Raw genomic sequence first — 22069 nt, 5'->3', positions numbered from 1 at the left:
AGAGTCAAAAGTGTCAACCTTCTGCGTGAGTTGGTGAATCAGTGAAACTAGAAGCAGCCGGCAGCACAAATTTTAAGACGCGTGGCGTCATTCCAGAAGTGCTGAACGCTTCGGCTTTCTGACGGCCGCAACCGCATGATGAAAAAATATAAACTGATAAGAGAAAGGGAGCAGACGGCAGACGAGAGTCATATTAGTTAAGGGGATGTGGATCTTGTTCTCGGTAAGAAGGGGATTCTGCACTGCAACAAACCCTGCTTTTTCCAGTTTGCACTTTTTTTTTTTTTTTTTTTTATCAAACGACAAACATTTACAAAAATTCTTTGAAAAAAAAAAAAAGTTTATTGACCCACTGATATCACTTACAGTATATCATACACAATAAATAGTGCAAAAGAAGAGATACAACGCGACGGTATCACATCATCTGAGCGGAAAACACAGTTTCACACGTTTGACTCTGAACAACTGGAAGGTTAAAAAAGCTTTATGAAAGCAATGTCACATAAGTTTGTATCATACACAGTATATATTGCACACGGACATTGCACATGGTAATCACTCCTCTTTGGAAAGACTAATAAGGTCTCTTTCTCTTTTTAACAAATCGCTCCACGCTTTCATTCTTGGAGAAGCTGTTATGGTACAATGGACAACGCATAAGCCTTAATAGCGTGATTACGCATCCCAGTAAAGATGCCTTAATACTGCATTTAAAATATTAGTTCGTATGCGTTATATCTGCAAAACAAACTTGTGTAATCCCAAAAGTCAGCCAGTCATTTCACAGAAACAAACAAATTAAAAAAAATAACAGGAGTAAATGACAAAATGAACTGATCTTGACAAAATAGCAACAAGCTGATTTTCACAGAAGAACGTTGCGGATGCTACGTTTATCATCTGGTAATCCTGATAGCGGTGTGATAGGACGATACCTACATACTGAGATGGGATATGGAAATGAGTCACTTGCCTTAGCAACTAAAAAAATAAAAAAAAATAAAAAAATAGAAGATGAACTGAAGCTTGGAAAGGGATTAAAAGCAGTGATCGCACACATCGGGAGACTTCCTCCACAGCACCAAATACACAAATACCATCGGGATAAATACGTTTACATATTGAAGCACAAAATCACTTCACTGAATAGAAACGTAGACGCAGTCACTTGTGCATGAAGGCGCGCGTGCACGAGTGTCGGTACACAAATACCAATTTTCACTTTCCCTTGTCTGATGAGTCAAACTTATGATTAAAAAAAAAAAAAAAATCTGCTGATTTACAATAGATTTGCTTTGATAGCAGCTGTTTTGTCCTCTATATTTTATGTTTATTTAACATCTGAACAGAGACGCTGCTGTAAAAACTGATCCAGACCCAAAAGTTGTGAGGTTTTCTCTTCCAACGCTTCTGATCACTGTCTTGGGTTTAGTTGTAAGGAATACACTGACTTTTTGGCATATTTGCATTAAATACTCTTCTTGTGTGTCTGCAGAGCAGAGCTGGAGAACCCCATTTGTTGACGCGTTCGCCTACGTGATCATTATCCTACATTTAACGCACACCGTAATACCTGTATGTTCATGCTGTGACTCGGGCATTAACTGATTTATGATATAATGATGAGTATAACCGAACTGCTGGACGCTGGAATTCACTGGAAACACTTGCCCATTTAGGTTTTTCAAAGGGGAAAAAAAAAAATAATCAAAACGCTGCTGCATTAAGGTGATTCTCAAACCAAAAAAATTATATATGGACTTACAACTGACTGCAAGGCTAGTGTAACAGCAATAGTGATCCTCAGGCTCCTTAAAACAGCAAAAAGAAGAGCATCTGTACTCTCATAACGGTAAACATCTTTCAAAAAGACACCGTATTCCTTTAACGCTCTGTCCTACAGCCGGCGTTCTAAAGGATCTACGGGATTCAACTGAATAATACGTTCGCGGTTGCATTCAAATGTCAGGGAGCGGATCTTTGCATTAAAAATCCGTCGTAGGCTTTTTCCAGTGTTCCTTTTTCCCCTAAATGGAGAAAAGTCTGCGGAAACACTGATAATCTCACGAGGCTCGGTCTAAACACAGACACGATGTTTTTTCCGCTGTCCAAAGTGCTCCAAGTTTGGCCCGCGTGTAGACGCCGTGAAAAAGCAATTTGGTGCCTTCATCAATACGATAGTTCATTATCATTATCAATAACAGGAAATCGGGATGATCAACAACATCTCTGACACGGGAATCTCAAACATACCTCTGAGTAGGGCTGTGCAACAGGGAAAAGCTTATAAAGTTTATAGGTTTCATAGATATTATTTAGATTGAATATATACTGTAATACACAACTTCCTCCCTTATTTCAAACTTTACCTCAAGTCCGGAAGTGAAAAGTAGTGAAAAACTTCCATTGGATTGGGCTTAGTGTTATTTTAGTACATGCTTTAAAAAATAAAATATATATCTGTGTTTGTGTTTGTGTTTGTGTGTGTGTGTGTGTGTGTGTGTGTGTGTGTGCATACATTTACCTATCCTTACAAATGTGTGTTGGAATTTTACCACTGATTTTTAGAACATTTAATGTAAATTTCAGAGTGATTTCTTGCTGATTCAAAGGTATTCTAATGAAAAGAAGTGATAAGGAAAGCATGTGTACATCCATATCTATATAGATCTAGATATATATATATCGATGGCTGGAATGCAAAACCTCCTATCTGAAAAAAAACACTTTTTTCATGAAATGAAATAAACGTTTCATTTGATCATAGTATGGTCTTTGTTAAAGGTATTCAAGAATATTCTATTGTTCACAGACTATATTTCAATGTTATAATTTAAAAATACATAGTATGTATTTTTACCACTGACAATGCAGATAACTGTTTTTTTCCTAATTTTTTCTGCTTCATTGTGCACATAGGAGTTTTGTCATGTGACATTTATGTCATAAGAAAGGGCGAGATAATCTTGCAGATGGATTGAAAATGTGGAGCCGTCCCATTTCTCACCATTCAATGAAAAAACCCAAAATCAAAAAATTTGCAGATAGGAGGTTTTGCATTCCGGCAGTCGATATATATATGTAAAGACAAATTACTTTGTTTTCACTAGTTATAGCCATTTTGAGTTTTTGTATTGAAAAAAATCTAGAAAAGCAGATTATTAGAAATGTCTGAATATCTAACAGAATTTTTGGGAAAAAAAAAAACAACTTTTCTCCCTTTTAAATACTGAATTACAAATTAAAAAGGATCATTGATGCACTGATCATCTAATAATTTACCTCTTATGTGACATGGAAAAATGTATATTGAGTAAAATAGGAATCGCATGACCCCTCACAAGGACACGTGCATAATTTATCATTTTTGTTTTTGACGTGAGATTCCAAACGTCGGCAGATATCATGATATAGAAGATGTCGATATTAAACAAACTGAGTTTAAAATATGACACATTATATTCCGCCTGGCCCAGCCCTACCCTCAAGAGATCAATCTGTTAAAAATCCACTCCGGGGTATTTATGTGAAATGCTGAAATCAGCTTAGTGAAACTATTCCTGCATCTGTCCTGAAATGACGATCTAAAATCACTGCGAACACGTTAAAACACAGCTTTTCCGCCGCACCCACGGGGCCATAATGTGTATTTTCACACCGTATGGCACAAAAACACCACAATGTGCAACTTCAGTTTTGGGGCACTTAAATGTCTGAGGTAGCAAAATAATCCATTCATATTAGTGGATATGGCTCTTCCTACCCATGTGTTTGGTTCACATAACCAATAATCAATGGGCGTCCATGTGCAAAGATACCACACACACACACTCACACACACACACCTTCCACAATTCTTTGGCACCAGCTTCCACCTGATCTACCTCTCGGAGGGTGAAGGTTGTGGTTGTATCATTAAGAGGGCCGTATCAGAAGGGTCAAAGGTCGCCGTCTCCTCGCGCGCACCCCATTTGACGGCGTCGGGACATAAATCTGACTAATCTTTGACGTCCTTGATGGCAGACAGCTGAGACAGTGTTTTCTTGACCCGCAGGGCTGTGAGTCGAGCGGCGGGGTTGGCATACCAGCACTCTCGCATCAGTTTGCCCATCACTCGCAGAGCCTGGTACGGAAACAAAAACACACCGTCCTTTATTTCATTTTTGACATCATCACAGGTTCTTCAACCGTAAGGTTCGAGCGGCAAACGTTAACTTTTGCAACCATCTCTCCGCGCGAATCATTGAAAAAAAAAGAACAAATGAACTCCTTTTCGCTTCGTGCAGGAGATTTTGCGGCGAGGTGTCAATGTTTTCATGCTGGGGGTGTCAAACTCGTTTTCCCCGCGGGCCACATCGGCATAATGCTTGCCCTAAAATGTAATGTAAAATAAATGTATCTACCCCTTAATGTTAAATAACTCGGAATTTATTAGGAATAATAATAAGAATAAGAACAACTTTATTATCCCTAAGGAAATTGTTGTGCCAGAGTTTCAAGTAAAACACAACAATAATAAATAATAGTAGGAAATTGTATAAAAAAATTGTTAAAAAAAATTGTAAAAAAAAAAAAAAAAAAAAAAAGGGGGGGGTAAGAAATACAAATAAAACCATAAAGTGTCAAAGTCAAGGCTATAAAGTGTTTTAAGGTCTTAAGTACAAAGATTTTGAGATTCCCTGCGGCTGAAGGGAGAGAAATTAAAAGGTATTATTTAGTCTTTCGATTATTAGTTTAATTATTACTCTTTCAAATCATATGCATCTGCTTAGAATCTATGCAAATCCAAATGTAACATTTTGGCTTTTAATTCTTGGACAGTTTGTTATACTTAGCTCTGTGTTTGGTGCCAAAATGCCAACATAGATTCCACTCTTTGACAACTGACTCATAACACAAAAGACATACCGGTTTTTAGCATTGCTGTGGATTCGGTGCAATCTAATGGCGCGTCGCCGTCACTTCACGGGTAACATGATCTGCATGAATGGCGAGAAATGTGTTGAACTATTTATTTTAAGACAATCAGACCTATTAGGAAGTTCTCCCGGGCCGCATAAAACGACGTGACGGGCCACATTTGGCCCGCGAGCCTTGAGTTTGACCTGTATGGTTTACGCTATGAAGGACTGCCAAATGCTTACATTGAAGAGCGACACCTCTGGGTTGGACTCATTTAGACGAGAAGCAATTATTTTTACCCTTCTGTCGCTTTTGGTTATTGGACAAGTTTCACAAGTTCATGTTTGCGATCTATATTTTGGTCTCTGACCTCACAACTCTGCCACTGGTTAGGAATGTTCGGCCTCAGCTTCTGCTCACACACAACCTTCCTCATGTCGTCCACAGATGGATCTGAAGGCACCAGGTCGTAATAAGGCAGCTGGAATTCTTCGTGCAGTCCTGAAAACAAAAAAATTAAATTTACTTTCATTATAACTTTGATAACGGAATGAAATTTGGGATGAATTTTGAACCCTTTTAAACCCGTTCCGATGATATTCACGCATCATCGTATGTGGAGAACCAAAAATATTTACAGGACTGTCTCAGAAAATTAGAATATTGTGATAAAGTTCTTTATCTTCTGTAATGCAATTACAAAAACAAAAATGTCATACATTCTGGATTCATGACAAATCAACTGAAATATTCCAAGCCTTTTATTATTTCAATATTGCTGATTATGGCTTACATCTTAAGGAAACTCCAAAATCCTATCTCAAAATATAAGAATATCATGAAAAAGTTTTTTTTTTAATTGCATTACAGATGATAAAGAACTTTATCACAATATTCTAATTTTCTGAGACAGTCCTGTATGCTTTCACTTTTCTGTGAAACAAAAAATGAATACAGATAAAACCGAGTATCTTTCATGACGCTTCAACCGATGAACACCCAAAACATGATCGCATGCTTAATCAGAACTTAATCTTAAACCTGATCCATTTCAATTTCCCTTTGTTTAAGAATACACTTAAAACGTTTCTTTTTCAGAGAGCTGATAGTAAGGCTTGCGCAGTTGTGCAGCCACAGGCTGACTCATGACGCACTTTTCTCAATCCTCCCACTCTTCATATCCTGTCTACATGTTTCGTCCCTCCGTCGGCGCCTCATAGTAACCTCAGTCCCTGGGTTTAGTCATTTCACAGGTTCCCAGTGAGCGCGGCTTGATCTACCGCAACGGTCCTACCGGGCGTCCGACGCCATTTTCCATGAAAATTAAAGCTGCTAAACATTTCGGCTATGAGTGTGTACATTACATTTCATTCCAGTCATTTGGCAGACGCTTTTAGCCAAAGAGACTTACAAAAAAGCATAATCCAGTCACTAAAGATCAGAAGTACCAGTAGTCGGAAGTCAGGAGTGACAACTCAACCAAAAAGCCATTGTTTTTTGTTTTTGTGCAATTAGTCGGATAGTGCTTGGTGAAGAGGTATGTTTTCAGCTCACGGCCAAAGACGGGCGACGACCCGGCTGTTCTGACCTTTTTCGGGAGTTCATTCCACCACCGAGGAGCCGAGACCGAGAAGAGCCGAGACCGGTTGGATCGGCAGCCGGGGGCTCGGAGCGATGATGGGGTGGACGGTCGCCCAAAGGTGGCAGATCGGAGGGGACGGGTAGGGACATGTGGCTTGACCACCAGGGACTTGAACTTGATGCGGGCGGCTACCGGGAGCCGGTGTAGGGACGTAAGAAGGGGACTTGTGTGGGAAAATTTGGGACGGTTTAACACCAGGCGGGCTGCCGCTTTCTGAATAAGCTCATGAGGCCTGATGGTCACCGCTGGGGCAGCGGCAAGGAGGGAGTTGCGGTAGTCCAATCGAGGTATGTAGCTGTTAGCATTGCTTTTATTATGAGTGATAGATCATTTGTTTACGGGCATACCACCCTGAACACGCCTCGGGCCTGATGGGACGGGAGACCGCCTGGGAATACCAGGTGCCAGGTGGAGCAATCGCCTTTGGAACCGAACATTTCTGGTTCGATTCCCGGCTCCTCCTAGCGTGTCGAAGTGTTGTCGAGCAAGACACCGAACCCTGAACTGGCCAGGGTTCCTCCATGATGGGTTCATTGCAGGGAACGAATTTCCCCACGAGGGATTACCGTATTTTCACGACTATAAGGCGCACATAAAAGTCTTAGATTTTCTTCAAAATGTGCGGCGCGCCCTGTAGTGCAGTGCTCCCTTGTGTGTGTTGTTGTTGTCAGGCGGACGTAGTAGAGAACGCCATGAGAACGTTAAAGGGGGAAGTGCGGGCGTTGATTGTATATAAAAAAACGGGTATGTGTGTTATGCAGAACATCGTTGTTTTAAAAACCCTGAAAACATCGCCAACAAACAGATCCAGCCCGGCCACATCACCAACATGGACGAGGTGCCGCTCACTTTCGACATCCCGGTGAGTCACAATGTGCAGAAGAAGGGGACCAGCAAGGTAGCGATATGCACAACGGGGTATGAAAAGTCTTCTTGGAGACCACGGTTTCACTAAGAGACGCTACAATTTGCGAATGGATTGTAGATGCTCGGGCTAACGCGTCTGCCGGCACTGTTGTTCAGGCTTTCGCAAAAGCCGGCATCATTTCTAAGGAAAGCGGCTCTGAAAGTGAAGAAAGTGAACCTGGCATGTTCAGAAACAGAGGATGAGGACTTCCATGGGTTCGATTGATGATGATTACCGATACAAAAATATGAACACCAAACTCAGTTTTGCTCCTGCACTATTTTTAAATACGCACACTTGTATACTTGTATGCTTGTGTGTGTGTGTGTGTGTGTGTGTTGTTGTAAGGCGGACGTAGTAGAGGACACCATGAGAACGTTAAAGGGGGAAGTGTGGGTGTGGATTGTATATAAACCCCGCGCCTTATAATCAGGCGCGCCTTATGTGTGTGTTAAACACAGTAATGGCACACATAACTGAGACTGCCCCTTTTAGTACGGTGCGCCTTACGGTCGTGAAAATGCGGTAATAAAGGATAATTTATTATCATTTGTGCCTCCCGGCCCCATCCTGTCTCTGACTCTCACTTTCGATCTTTTGGTCCTTCGCTTTCTCTCGTTGAGTTCATTAAGCTGGGATCCATTAAAAGTTTCTGCCCAGAAAAACTAAAATCCGACTTGACTCGATAGGCAATTACATTTTTCTTCTACATTGTACGACATCACAAATCAGTTCCGAAGTATTTTTGTTTTGACTTTTGTGCTGAAAAAGCATGTTAAAAAAAAAAAAAGGTTTGTTTCGTCATAGATCTTCACAGATCTTGTCTTTGCGTTCTGCTCATCGTGTTAGATGATAGATATCATGTTTGTGTGTGTGTGTTTGTGTGTGTGTTTACCCCTAACAGAACATCTTCTGGCCAGTTCCCAGAAAACCAAGCCTAGCGAGTAGATATCCGCCCGCTTGAATGACTCGAAGGTGTTTGTATTGATTGTCTCGTCCAGGATCTCGGGGGCCATGTACCTGCAGAGGACAAACATGACTCAGGCCTTTTGGAGCAAAAACATCCTGCGCTTCCCGGAACATTTTCACAACAACGCGGTCGTGCATCCACTCGAATTGAAAAACAATATTCGCCGATGATTCATCGGCTTGTTTTGAGGATTTAGATCACACGCATAGTGTTTTTCACAGTAAAATCGACGATCCCCGAAGGAAGTCTGACTCGTGAAACAAATCGGGCGAAGGTTTTTCAGCCACTGGCAGCTTCAGTGAAGCACATTTTGCACAGAAGGAGTGTAAACTATGTTGAAATATTCCCACCTCTTGGTTCCCACTCTGTGGTTGGACGGTATGTCTATCGTATTTGTGCAGGAGTCGTGTTTCACCGCCAAACCCAAGTCTGCAATGACCGCCGTGCCGTTCTTCTTCACCAGGACATTTTTTGACTTGAGGTCTCTGTGCGCAATAGCGGGTTTCCCTGGAGACGAGCGCAAAACGGACAAAGGTTAAACTGTGGATTTCGGGAGTGTGCATTTAATACACGCCGCTTGCAAAGATGGAAGTCAGTAGAGAATCTTCAGCGGACTGAGAGAAGGAAGGATGATTGCCGAACTTTAAGAATCCTCGCTTTATCACAGAGAAAACTTCTATATTCTCTGACGCCTTCTTCTTCTTCTTCTTCTTCTTCTTCTTCTTCTTCTTCTTCTTCTTCTTCTTCTTCTTCTTCTTCTTCTTCTTCTTCTTCTTCTTCTTCTTCTTCTTCTTCTTCTTCTTCTTCTTCTTCTTCTTCTTCTTCTTCTTCTTCTTCTTCTTCTTCTTCTTCTTCTGGCTTTTCCCTTCAGGGGTCGCCACAGCGAGTCAACTTTCTCCATCTAACCCTATTCTCTGTATCCTCCTCTCTCACACCAACTGCCTTCATATCCTCTCTCACTACGTCCATAAATCTTCTCTTTGGTCTTCCTCCAGACCTCTTGCCTGGCAGCTCCAATTCCAGCATCCGTCTACCAATATATTCACTATCTCTTCTCTGTACATGACCGAACCATCTCAGTCTGGCTTCTCTTGAGTTTATCTCCAAAACATCGAACATGTGCCGTCCCTCTGATAGATTCATTCCTGATCCTCTCCATCCTGGTCACTCCCAAAGAGAACCTCAACATCTTCATCTCTGCAACCTCTAGTTCTGCCTGCTGTCTTTTGGTCATTGGAACAGTTTCTAGTCCAAACATCATCGCTGGTCTCACCACTGTCTTGTACACCTTTCCTTTTATTCTGGCTGAAAGTCTTCTATCACATAGTACCCCTGACACTTTTCTCCACCCATTCCAACCTGCTTGGACCCGTCTCTTCACCTATATTCTATATTCCCTTCTTCTATATTCTCTGACGCTGATTTCTTTTATACAAATACCACAACAAACGACCAAAAAGAAATGTTCAGCAAGATCGTGAGGAGAGACGTACCTTGTGTGCCGATGATTTCCATGTGAAGGTGCGCCAGGCCGCTGGCGATGGACAGAGCCAGAAGGACCATCCCCTCCACGGAGACCGTATACCTGTTCAGGTAGTCGAACAGGGAGCCGTGCTCGTGATACTCCGACACCAACCACAGCTGAGTCCACGAGCCGTTATCTGAAGTGTTAAGAGCAACGTTAAGATGGCCTGAGGGTTATAATTGGTTGAATTCAAACCCATTACGTATGCGAGTGGAAACCTTTGTTGTCAGCGGCAATGAAGCCCAAGATGTTCTCATGCCTGAGCATGATGGTCTGGTAAATCTCTGCTTCTCGGAACCAGGACCTCTCATCCCTGGAGGAGAAGATCTTTACAGCGACGTCCTCTCCTCGCCACTTGCCCCGCCACACCTCCCCAAATCGACCCTTTCCGATGCTCTCCTGCAACACGATGGTTCGCGCTATGGTTCGCTGGACTAGTAGCGGAAGCCCTGCAAGACACACACACACACACACACACACACACACACATAATCATGAAGACCAGCAGCAGCAGACTGTGCATTTGGTGTGTTTGCAACATCAGAGAGTGAAAAGCTTCAGGGTATGTCTTCCAACATGTACCTGATCCAGAACCAGAGGTACTCATGTCATAGATCAGCTCCTTCAGGCATTTATCGGGCGACATGAGGATCTGGTCGTCGAGAGGCTCCTCCGGGTCTTGCTTGTGGGTTCTGCTGTAGGCACAGCGGTGGCCGTGCACGGTAAATACAGCCAGCATGATTCCACCGCACAGCAAGAGGGAGGGGACGAGGATAACCACGGCCAGCTGCAGCTTGCTCCAGTCTGGGTCTTCCACAGTCCTTTCTGATAACACACACACACACACACACACACACACACACACACACACACACACACACACATGCACACACACATGCATAAACATGCAAAGATCATTGGCTTTTAAAACCTTCCCCAATTCCAGTCACAGCTGTGAAAGATTTTTTAAAATAGTGCTTGTGGCGCCACCTAGTGGCAGTTATTGATCATTGCAACCAAGTATAAACCTTCAAGTGAAGGACACAATCACAAACACACCACATTAAAAGTTTCCAGTAAGGATTTTGCATTTTATGGTTTAGAAAAGATGATGCATAGCAAAAGGGAAGATCTTTAGCAGGGGAAAAACACAAGCTCTGCTAAAATCTGCACAAAAAGCAGACACGGATAAATGGAAATTCTGGAGAAACAAAATTCTACTTCCCTTAAGTTGATTTTATATGAACCTTTGAATACTCAAACTAAAGCATTGAAATCCTCACTAAAACACGCAACATCTGATGACTCAATCTACTGGGCAAGAGTTGTGAACTAAATCACCCTTTCCCAACACATCCTTAGCCTTTTACCTAAATACGTGTCCGGCTGTGTGTTACATGGCGCCAAGGAGAAATGTTGCGAAACAAACTTTGCTTTCCTCTCCTTACAGACAGGATTTACAAACTGCGGTCGATCTTAAATAAATTGTCGGGCATAGCAGGGTTGGCGAAAGAAAGAAAAGTATTAAAAAAAAAAAAAAAAAAAGGATTATCAGAAAATTTTTACCCAATGCTGCAAACAAGCAATCTATATCCCACTTTTTTATGGCACTTTCTTATGGTACACACGAGTTAATTTTTATTTATTATTTGTGAATTTTTATTTGTTATTTACTTATATTATTATTTTATTTTATCTATCATTATTTAAAAATGTGTGTTTCCGTTAATTTTATAGAGTTTCAAAACCATATATATGATTAAATAAGAATTGTGAATTTAAAAAAACATATTAAAAATTTAAAAAAAAAATTAAAAAATTAAATTAAAAACTAATGAAAAAATGTAATTAAAAAATTTTAAAAAAGAAAAGAAATTAGACCTGGACTAATTCACCCTATTGTTGGGTTTGACATTTGAGATGGACAACACACACACACACACACACACACACACACACACACACACACACACACACACACACACACACACACACACACACACACACACACACACACACACACAGTTCTAGAAATAGACAGAATGTCCCCTGAGCAGGTAAACAGGGTAGACGGCCGTGTGGGTTGAGGATACAAATAGATTAAATGATCGACTTGTTTTCTATATGTTCAAAAACCCGTATAAGTGCTCACGTGTTCACCAACCGGCTAAAAACACTTCTCAGGGGAAAACAATTCTTCATGAAATAAACATTTGTTTAATTCAGTTACTACATGAAGCTGGGTGGCAAGTCTGGGTTTATTGGAGCTCCACAGGTGACTAATCCTCCGCAGCTTTCAGGCCATCCTCCACCCACCGGACCCATGAGAAGCTTTTAACTTACACTGCGTCTGACAAAGTATTTATAAAATGGGGGGAGGGGAGGATCGCTAACCATCGTCCCTCTGCCAGCTTTGTTATGTCACAGGATCTAGTAGGATCAGCATCCATCTCGTCTAGCCAGGGACGGAATATGTGGGAAATCCCACGGTGACCGGGGTTAGTGTTGCAAACGGACCGCTGTAACCACGGGACTTGTGGAAGGAAATGCCGAACGTGAACGGACGGCAAATCTCCATACGTCTCCTCTGACGCCATTTATCCAGCCATTTCCACCTCTGATGTGTCTTTTTAGAAAATAAGATGCCGAATAGTTCCTTATCTTCAAAGATCTGCAGGAAAAACCCGCCCTGGGATATCAGTCTGACCCGATTGTTTCGGTTCCTCTCGGTCAACGCCGCACTTTGACCAAGTTAGCTGACTGGAGGCTTCTTGTGAAATCTTGCTAGAAGGCCAGAGGGACACTGCAACACTTTCCAAAGAGAGCTATAATATTTTGGTTTGGATTGTCTTGCTACTTGTGGACGATTTCGAAAAACCAGCATGTTTTTCATGTCATTTCTACACCCACCCCATTTCAATTACTCACATACAGTATATATATATATATATATATATATATATATATTTTATTTTTTTTTTTTTTTTTACAAATATTAATCTTCTTTTTTTGTTTTTCTTTTATTTATTTTATTTTGCAATTTTGAAAAAAACAGCATGTTTTCCATGACATTTCTACACCCAGTCCATTTCAATTCCTCACATACATATTTTTTTAAATATTAAAAAAAAAAAAATCCTTATTTAGTTTATTTCTTTTCTATTCTTTTTAAATTTCACAATTTTGAAAAAACAGAGTTTTTTTCACGTAATTTCTCCATTCCATTTTAAATTCCTCAGACATATAAATATATTTTTTTTTATATAAAAAAAATCCAAAATTATTTTCTGTTATTTCTTTAATTTATTCAATTTTTCAATTTCAGAAAAACTTTGTGTTTTCCGTGTCATTTCTACATCCAATCCATTAAAATTACTCTTATACATATATTACTTACACATACAGAAATATTATATCTATATGTAATATGGATATAATATATATATTTTAAATATATAAAAAATATATAAATAAATAAATATTAAATATATAAATAAAATAATATTCCATTTGCTTATTTTCTCTCTTCATTTTTTTTTTTTTTAATTTTGCAATTTTGAAAAAACAGCACATTTTTCATATAATTTCTACACCCACTCCGTTTGAATTACTCACATACATATTTTTTTAATATTTAAAAAAATAATAATAATAAGCCTTTCCTTTCATTTTTTTCTCTTTTTAGTTGTGTAATTCAGGCATGTAAACAGACAATGAACCCAATTATGTCGAGTGGAGGCGAACCCACTGATGAATGGTGAATATGCATACGCATTGCATAGTGTGTGTGTGTGTGTGTGTGTATGTTTCTATCTCTCTGACATTAGCGTGAATCCAGTACGATGTTCTTCACCTGCAACACGTCGTCATTATTCTTTGGGGTTCAATCGTCCTGTTTTCTGTCCAGTAGCTTCACGGTTCTTCTTTTTCTCCCACTAACTTTAGGCACCCGGCCCAGCCTGGTCGTCTCTATGTTTTTATTCAGCTTTTCTGTATCTCAACTTATTTTGTGCCTAATCTCCGGATCAGTTTTTTTTGGATTTTTCAGATTCCTGCCTCCTGCTTTCTTTGTTTGCCACTCCGCCAGATATCTTATTTGGACGCTCCAGACGTTTCTGGCTATCTCCCCACGCCTGCGCCGATTGAACCGCTTGCCCTCTCAGTTTATAATTAAAGACTACAACATTAAATCTTCCGGGGTTTATTTCCACCGAGCTGGCTAACCGAGAAAAATCAAAGTTAAACACAGAACTTATATAAGTCTGGAACGTGGACCAAAGTAAAAAGCACTGTTTGCAGTGCACGGACACACTAAGAGACTACGAGACCAATAGATTTCCATATCCTCTGACTCGTATTCAATTATGGAGAAGAAATAATGGTGAAATAAAGGGTAAAAAGGGAGCGCGGCATTGGACGACCATCACCGATGGGTCAACGGTGACCGTCAGCGGTGCCGAGAAGCTACGTGATGATGCTCAAGTTCTCTTTAGGAGTGAGGAGGACCAGGAATGAGTCCAACCTTAGATGTTCTGGAGATAAAGCCAAACGGTGTACGGAGAAGGGATACTGAAGATACTGAGGTTGGAACTGTCAAGCAAAGACAGTTTGTTTACCGAGGAGAGGGTTAGACGGAGGCAGGCGATTGGCTGTGGCGACCGAAAGGGCAATTCTTGAAATATAAACTTCAGGTTCGAGGAGCAGAGTGTATTAAAAGCAGCGGCCGTACCCGGATGTAAATGCAGGGTCTCGTTGTTGCAGAAGTCAGTGAAGCAGCAGTTTTTCTTGGAGACGTTGGGGGAGCTGTGACAGAAGACTTGGCCCTTCATCTGCGAGGGCGACAGGCAGGACTTGACCGTCTCCTCCTTCCCGTCGATCAACGTCACAGAGTTCCAGCAGGCGCCGTCTTCTGCCGTCTCACAGATGTGATCGTCGCACAGCTGGCAAACACACCTCAGACCTGAAACGCATAGGAATTAGGCGATTTTTAAGGAATCACTCTTAACCCCGGGCGTCAACAATCTGTTCGTAGACGTCGCTTTTTGGTGATTCGGACACAGAACACCCTTGTTATGTAAGGAGGTCTGTGCAAAAAGACTGCAGGTACAGTAATGCCTCTTAGTTTAACACCCTGATAATCTGATGTTCTACTTGCAGCCGCTGTCATTCTTTGTTTGACAAGACTACAAGTGACTGATAAGAAGGCAGCGCCGCCTGCGCAGGAGACAATGAAGACAAACTTTACAACACTCACACACAAACACACGCTGAGCGGTTTTCTTTTTTCAATTATTGCATTATAAAAGCCTTGATAACAGACTGATAAAAGGTAGGTTTGTTGAGCCTAACTACTGAGAGACGCCGAATGATAATAAACAGATAAATCAATCAATGCTCTTTTTAATGTAAATTAACGCTGACGGCCAAATGCATCCAAGGTATCAAAAGCAATCGCAGTGAAAAATTACTTTGGACTCAGCTAGCTGTTGTCAGTATCTAGATCAGCTCGTGACGCTGATAACAAACCAATATTGTCAACCGACGACCAACCGCTTAATGTTGACGTCGGGACGAGAGGCTGCCGGGAATATTGATGCAAAAAAAAAAAAAAAAAAGCGATCGACTGTTTAGTATTAAAGTGATGTGTCGGTGAAGCTGGCAGTTCTAGCAAGAGAAAACAAAGTCGTACGCAGAAAACTATCCAGGTATATTTGATCACAAACTAGTAGTTAACTGATCCTTGCCCACAATGCAAGCTTAACACGAGAATCCACGCAGCCAAAACATAATGGGACTTGAGTCATTCACCGATACGAGCTGTACTTTGAGTTGCCTGGCAACAACTTTCCCTGGGCAAGAAACTCTGGTGTCTGCAAAGACGGCTCTGACATTGTGATGAAAGAGAATTCGCCGAATGCGCAGGATTTTTACAGCATTCATTTCCCATCAGGTGTTTTTTTTTTTTTTTTTTACCCACCTCATCGTCTCCCGGTTTGATATGATATTGGTTTTCAATTTGCAGCCATGACTCTAGTCATGGGCTGTAAAAAATAAAAATAAAAATAAACAGTGACACAATTTTCTTGGACTTTGACCCTCGACACGGGGAAAGTTGTGCTTTTGAGCGAATCCAAGAGCAATAGAGGGCGTGTCAAACTGCTGGGAGGGGGAAACAAAATCAAGATAAGACAGGACAATCGTCCTGTCGGCGTGCACGTGCAGATACGGGAAAATGAAAATGCATTATTTCGGAAAAGGTGAAATGCTGCAACGATGAAGAAGCCGAGAGTCCGGGTGCCTCAGCAGCGGCATCGCCAACGAAACTGAATGTAATTGTCCTACTGTGATATTAAAGAGCGGATCATTCCTCATTCCCAACAATTTAGACAAACACAAATTATTTATTCAGATGTTAATTTGTCAAGGTAATTTTAGCCTCAGGTAAAATCTCTTGTTTTTAAAACCTTTGGGGGGGGGGGGGGGTGCAATGAATTATTCAGTGTTCTGTGAGAAATGACGCAGAAAAACACCTGAAAATTCAGAAAAAAATGCAGAAAAATAAACAATGATAATTTAGTGACAGATTATTTGTTTTTTTTTTTCTTTTTTTGGGGGGGAGGTGATAATAATAATAATAATAATAATGTTTATAGCTTATATCAGTGATGTCACATTTCAACCTCACATTTTTTTCTATTTTTTATCAGTCCGTCCACCGGAGCCCGGCGGACGTCTGTAAAATAGCGACTTCATGCACGGAGCAGAGCCGCAGGTGGAGAAAGGCGGAGGACGGCCGACCCCAGAGCTCTCCGGCATCGATGAGCGAGGCTCCTCCACCCTCACACAGCACTAATCCGCCACTGCTATCATTACGCACGGCTCTGCCTATTTATAGCTCCCATGATGACTTTTAATTGACACATGGTTGCTGTGTGTGTGAGACACACACAGGGCCAGACATATTTGCTGCAATTTTTAATTAAATAGTGGCCAAATTATAAACTTCCCTGAAAGATCAGTACGAACGACCGCTATTGATAAATCTGCATGTGCTTTCTGAGTGCACGCCATTGTCGTTGCATCTGCTGTATTAAATGTGAGGTCGGCATGTTTGACGTTGTGGGAAAAAAAAATATTGTTAATAAGCGTTGCTACACAATCAATGTTTGGAATATAAAATTCCCAAATGCAGGAGGAGAAACCTTAAAACCTGCAGTAGATGTTCATCCACATTCTCCCACTGAGATCAGGACACTTTTGTGTAAAAGGAGGTTTTAAAGGAAAAGACATCAAGGATTTGAATATTTTTTCAAATTACTTTTATTAGAGATCATTTGAAGCGAGACATAGCGTCTTTATTTATTTTAGTATTCTAAACATGAGGGGCCAATAGGGCTACTTTCAACCCGCCTATTTTTGTTTATTTTATCCTTGTCATTGCTATTGTCACTCTATTTGTATTGTCGTTTAGTTCTGGTTGTGTATTTTTCACCCTTACGGTTCCTTTATGTTGTCCATTTTTATCTCGAATGTTGTTGTTGCTTCTGCTGTCTGTTTATTCGTGGCTGTCTTGCTATCTTCTCTATTTATATTTATATTCATATTTTTTTCCTTAGGTGACATTATAACTGTGACACTGCTGTGACAAAGAAATTCCACCCATGGGGATCAATAAAGTTTATCTTATTGCTATCACTGTGCCACACTCTTGAGCACAAATTGGAAAATAGCTGATAAAATTCTACATTTCCAAACACAAGACAACAAATTTGTCAAACTATTTGACCAACTGAACCAGCGATGATGGAAGTGAAATAAAAACACAGCTAAGTGTTTTAAAAAAAAAAAAAAAAAAACATGATTTCAAACATGCTCACCTTGAAATCCTTAAACTCTATCCTTGTTATTTTTCTTATCAAAAAGTCCAAAAAGCATCAGCTATGTAACGCATTCTTATAACTGAGTCACCGGGTGCAAATATGCATATGGAGGTATTGGACTGATCTCCATGACAGGGCAGGAGGCTGCGGCTTCCATGTCCTCACACTGTTGCTACCCAGACGTTTTTTCGTTTCTGTTCGCCTTGTGAATGTTGACAGTTGTGGCTGTGAGGACAGAAAACTATAAAACGCAAAAACTGACCCGCTTTGTCAAACAAACTACCGGGAATCTGAATAGAAAAAGAAAGCGAGCGCAGAGTCCGAGTGGAGGAAATGAATAATGCAACAACAACAATAACGACAACAAAAACAGGAAAAGTATGTTCTGAGAGATCCCCTTCACTGATGTGTGATTTTCAGAATTGCTTTGTTCGCCAAGTCATTTTGGAACGACAAAGAACCCGCTTTTGCTGAACAGACAATATGTAACAGGCGTATTTTCAAATATAAAAAGGTTTAAGCTCAAATATCTGATGCCTGTTATCTAACAATCTAGTAGATATTGCCTCGGGATGCACAGATACGGGTTTAAAATGCCTATTTTTGACTTTATTCGCAAAGTACATCCATCCAAATGATAGTTATTCATTAGGTTACAGCTACGTTTGCACGCTGCATCTCTTCTTATGTCAAAATAACTGCCTTTCCTCCGTGAGGTTCAACCCCAGGATTGTTCCTGGCCTCCAGACCAGCAGCGGGTCCAGAACCAGCAAATTATTGGGTTGCCTCTTCCTCATCCGCACCCGATCCGTGCCAGGCGTCCGGGTCAGGGGTCGGGTTTCGCCCGCATTTACCCGGAAGGGGCGCTTCGGTGGACGGGGACTGAGTGGGTTTGCCATTGCCAGAGCATTTGGACGCAGGTTTAGTTTTAAAAAAAACTCAAATATGGATGAAGAAAATACTCCACGAGGCTCTAAAAGTGCGGGTTCCTTTCAAATAACCAGTCTCAGACTGACGAAGCGCAGATGTCAACTCTTGAATTAATAATAAACTGCGTTGATAAGATAGGATTTTAAAGTCGGGTTCTCATCAGCATTAATCTTCTCCCGTCACCTTTCTGTCGCGGGAAGCTGGATATTTTCAGGGCGTTAAGAACTCTAAAGAATGTATCTGGACTTTGGAAACAGCGACAGATACATTTTGCATTCTTTTGGGACAAATCTAAATAAGGATGTAAGATTATTATAAGATATAATAAGAAAGGAAGTGGAAACTGTGGCTATTTTTGTTTTAGGAACAAGAAACCTGTTCCTAAAAACAGTTTAAAGAAATGACGGTCATGTGTTTTAATTGCTCTAAACCGATAAACCGTGCAACAATTAAAAAAAAAAAAAAGAAAGTACACCGGAGGGTGTTAAGTTGTAATGCAGAAAAAAAGAGCAGGAAGCCGTGGGAAGGTTGTTTACCGTACCTGCAGCCAGCTGAGCGACAGACAGGAAGATCAGCGCCGCCTGCAAGCTCCGCTTCCCGGGACGAGCCATGGCCGAAGCCGCAGCCGCAGCCGCCGCGCCTCCGAGGACGCGTCCCGTTTACGCGCAGCGCGTCATGGCGCGGTCCGTCCGGTCCGTCCGGTCCGTCCGAGGCCCACCGACTGACGGCTCTCTGGAGGGGGAGTGTTTAGAAGCGACTGGGTGTTTTCTTTTTTTTTTTTTTTTTATTCCGTTCACCCCGCCTCAGTCGACGGGGATTTAAGAGGATTAACTCTGCAGACCTCAGAGGGAGAACATGTGAATGAGAAGCAGGAGGGGAAAGTGGGATGCACGGCCAGGAAAGAAAACACACACACACACACACACACACACACACTTGTCTTCTCGGTTACTTATTTACTAAATTTCTATGTTTTATAGCTGTTAAAGCCATAAGGACTCGGTTTGCAGACTTTAAGGTATGAGCTGATCTGGGGGGAGTTTTGAGTCTTCTCCACCTTTGATTGACAGCTGTCAGGGTTGGCTGTGCGTCTCTTTATACACACACACACACACACACACACACACACACACACACACACACACACACACAGGAATATACTGTGCGAATGACACTTTACCATTAATTTAACACACACACACACACACACACACAGGAATATACTGTACGAATGACACTTTACCATTAATTTAACACACACACAGGAATATACTGTACGAATGACACTTTACCATTAATTTAACACACACACACAAACACACACACACACACACACACACACACACACAGGAATATACTGTGCAAATGACACTTTACCATTAATTTAACACACACACAGAGAGAGAGAGAGAGAGAGGAATATACTGTGCGAATGACACTTTACCATTAATTTAAAACAGTAATGACCTCGGTCTGTTTACATGTCTCTCAGAGGGGAGACATATTTTATAACAGTGAGAATATAAATGTTTACTTCAGAATCGGCCAATAAAGCCAATATGTGCTTGATCCAGTTGTTACTTTACACGTAATCAATGCCACCTCTAGAAAATGATCATTATGACAACATAATAGTGCTTTTCCATGACCGTAACGTAAATGTCAGAATAAAAATAAAAAACTTTTATTTCCCCCGAGGAGGGGCGATCGGGGGCACAAAGGGTAGCACCACCAAAATTGTGAATATCAAAAAATAGAATTAAAAAATAAATTCTATATATAATAATTACTGTGCAGAATTGTTCAAATTGTAAGTAACCTCGCTCTGCATTTATATTATAAATATATCATGAGTGGCATTACACTCGGCGAGGGGCCGATAAGGGGTTTGCTTAGAATTGAGGAGTTGGACGGCTCTGGGGGTCAAAGGTTAACCTCACAGTTTTGCAGGCGGGGCAGCGAAGTCTGCGACCACGGGGGAGCCCATTTTGCAAAAACAGGTGTTTTTCTTTTTCTTTGTAAACACATTACAGGAAGAGCACCTTTATGCTTTGATTCTCTTTAGAAGAACATAAGCGATCCGTCCCTCAAATTGGTTTTCATGCGGCGGATACCTGGATCGATGATTCGGCCTTGCAGGACGAAATGTTTCCTTCTGGACGTGAGCAGAACTCGGGCGGAGAATCTCGACAAAGAAAGTCAGACGGGAAACGTTGAAACGTCAGGCGTTGAATGCTGAGCGACTCGACCGCATGCAAAAAGTTATAGTCTGGAGTTTCTGCTCCTCATTGTTCCATATCAACAGGTGCCGATGTCACAGCTGAGCCAGAGTGACTGGACTGACCTTGACGAGTACCAAGTACACAAAAACATGGGAACAAAAAAAAAAAAAAAATTCAAGCATCTTCAGTTGTGTGTCTTCATATTCTAAGCAAACAATGCAGCCTTACAAATTGAATGGAGCAAAAACATAAACAGCCACTCCTTTGATACCAATCCCTGACGTCTGGAAGGTCAGGACTGGTTATTTTGCCGTCGTGTAAATGTTCAGTTACATGAAGACGCATTTGCTGAGCTGGAAATTTAGGTAATTCGGGTTTTGATTTGAAAACGCTTGTTTTGGGATAGAGATTCATTTACTTTTAATGCAGACAGGACAGAAAGACAATTGAAAGAGTCACCAAAACCTCTTGAACTTTCCCCCTTAGATTTTGAGATTTTTAAACCTGCGGGAAATACTGGAGGGGTTTAATAGGAACGGGCCAGGGCTAATTTTTTTTTTTCCTCCCCCCTCTCTCTGGCATCTACCAGGACATTTTGTGTGTCAGTTTAAAGCTTGCACGGAAAATGCCTAGGCGTCTGACCTTTTCAAAATGAAATTTAAAAAATAAGCACCAGTCTTGTCACTGGGGATGTCAATCAATTTACTGCGCTGAAGTTTATGACTGTGCAGGAGGGACGTATGATGCTGATAGGGGACGGGATAAAGGGAGTGATGTTTTAACCATCTACATCTGGAAGAAGAAAAAAAAAGCCTCAGGTTAGGATGTTTTTTTTTTCCTCGTGTTGCCGAGCCCTAGGAGTAACGACTGGTCAGAATACAGCAGACACCCTGTGATAAAAACAAGCAGTTGAACTGGCATATCTCTTTTCACTAACAGAAACTACATTATCGTTCAGATATGCGATTTCATCTGAATATTGATTGGTTTTCAGTACCTTTTAATGAGGTACTGACTGCAACATGAAAAAACAGAAAGCACAATAAACATTTATGCCAGTATGTATAAACTAGACAAGAGGCAGATCG

General features: G+C 41.1%; 1 protein-coding gene across 1 annotated transcript; it reads right to left on the bottom strand.

Annotated features, from left to right (window-relative positions):
- Positions 1-268: 268 nt before the first annotated feature.
- On the bottom strand, positions 269-19477 carry acvr1c (activin A receptor type 1C). Its single transcript, XM_086145869.1, has 9 exons — positions 19301-19477; positions 14679-14909; positions 10532-10774; positions 10168-10398; positions 9918-10085; positions 8775-8931; positions 8350-8474; positions 5276-5406; positions 269-4126 (listed from the first exon to the last, which is right to left on the bottom strand). Exons 1-9 carry the CDS (start codon positions 19368-19370, stop codon positions 4001-4003), a joined length of 1482 nt encoding a protein of 493 aa, XP_086001995.1. The 5' UTR covers positions 19371-19477; the 3' UTR covers positions 269-4000.
- Positions 19478-22069: the final 2592 nt, after the last annotated feature.

The sequence above is a fragment of the Fistularia commersonii genome, chromosome 4, assembly GCF_037954325.1.
Source record: "Fistularia commersonii isolate RoL2024-O1a breed Wild chromosome 4, RoL_Fcom_v1.0, whole genome shotgun sequence".
Taxonomy (NCBI): domain Eukaryota; kingdom Metazoa; phylum Chordata; class Actinopteri; order Syngnathiformes; family Fistulariidae; genus Fistularia; species Fistularia commersonii.
Note: the sequence above shows the minus strand (reverse complement) of the source record. Positions and strands in the feature narration are given on the sequence as shown.

Bases quoted from the DNA above. Each gene is read 5' to 3' on its own strand.
- acvr1c (XM_086145869.1), bottom strand. From the start codon at position 19,370: ATGGCTCGTCCCGGGAAGCGGAGCTTGCAGGCGGCGCTGATCTTCCTG. The intron at 14,910-19,300 runs GTACGGTAAACA...TATGCGTTTCAG, and splicing joins TGTCGCTCAGCTGGCTGCAG to GTCTGAGGTGTGTTTGCCAG. The intron at 10,775-14,678 runs GTACGGCCGCTG...GTGTGTTATCAG, and splicing joins GACCCTGCATTTACATCCGG to AAAGGACTGTGGAAGACCCA.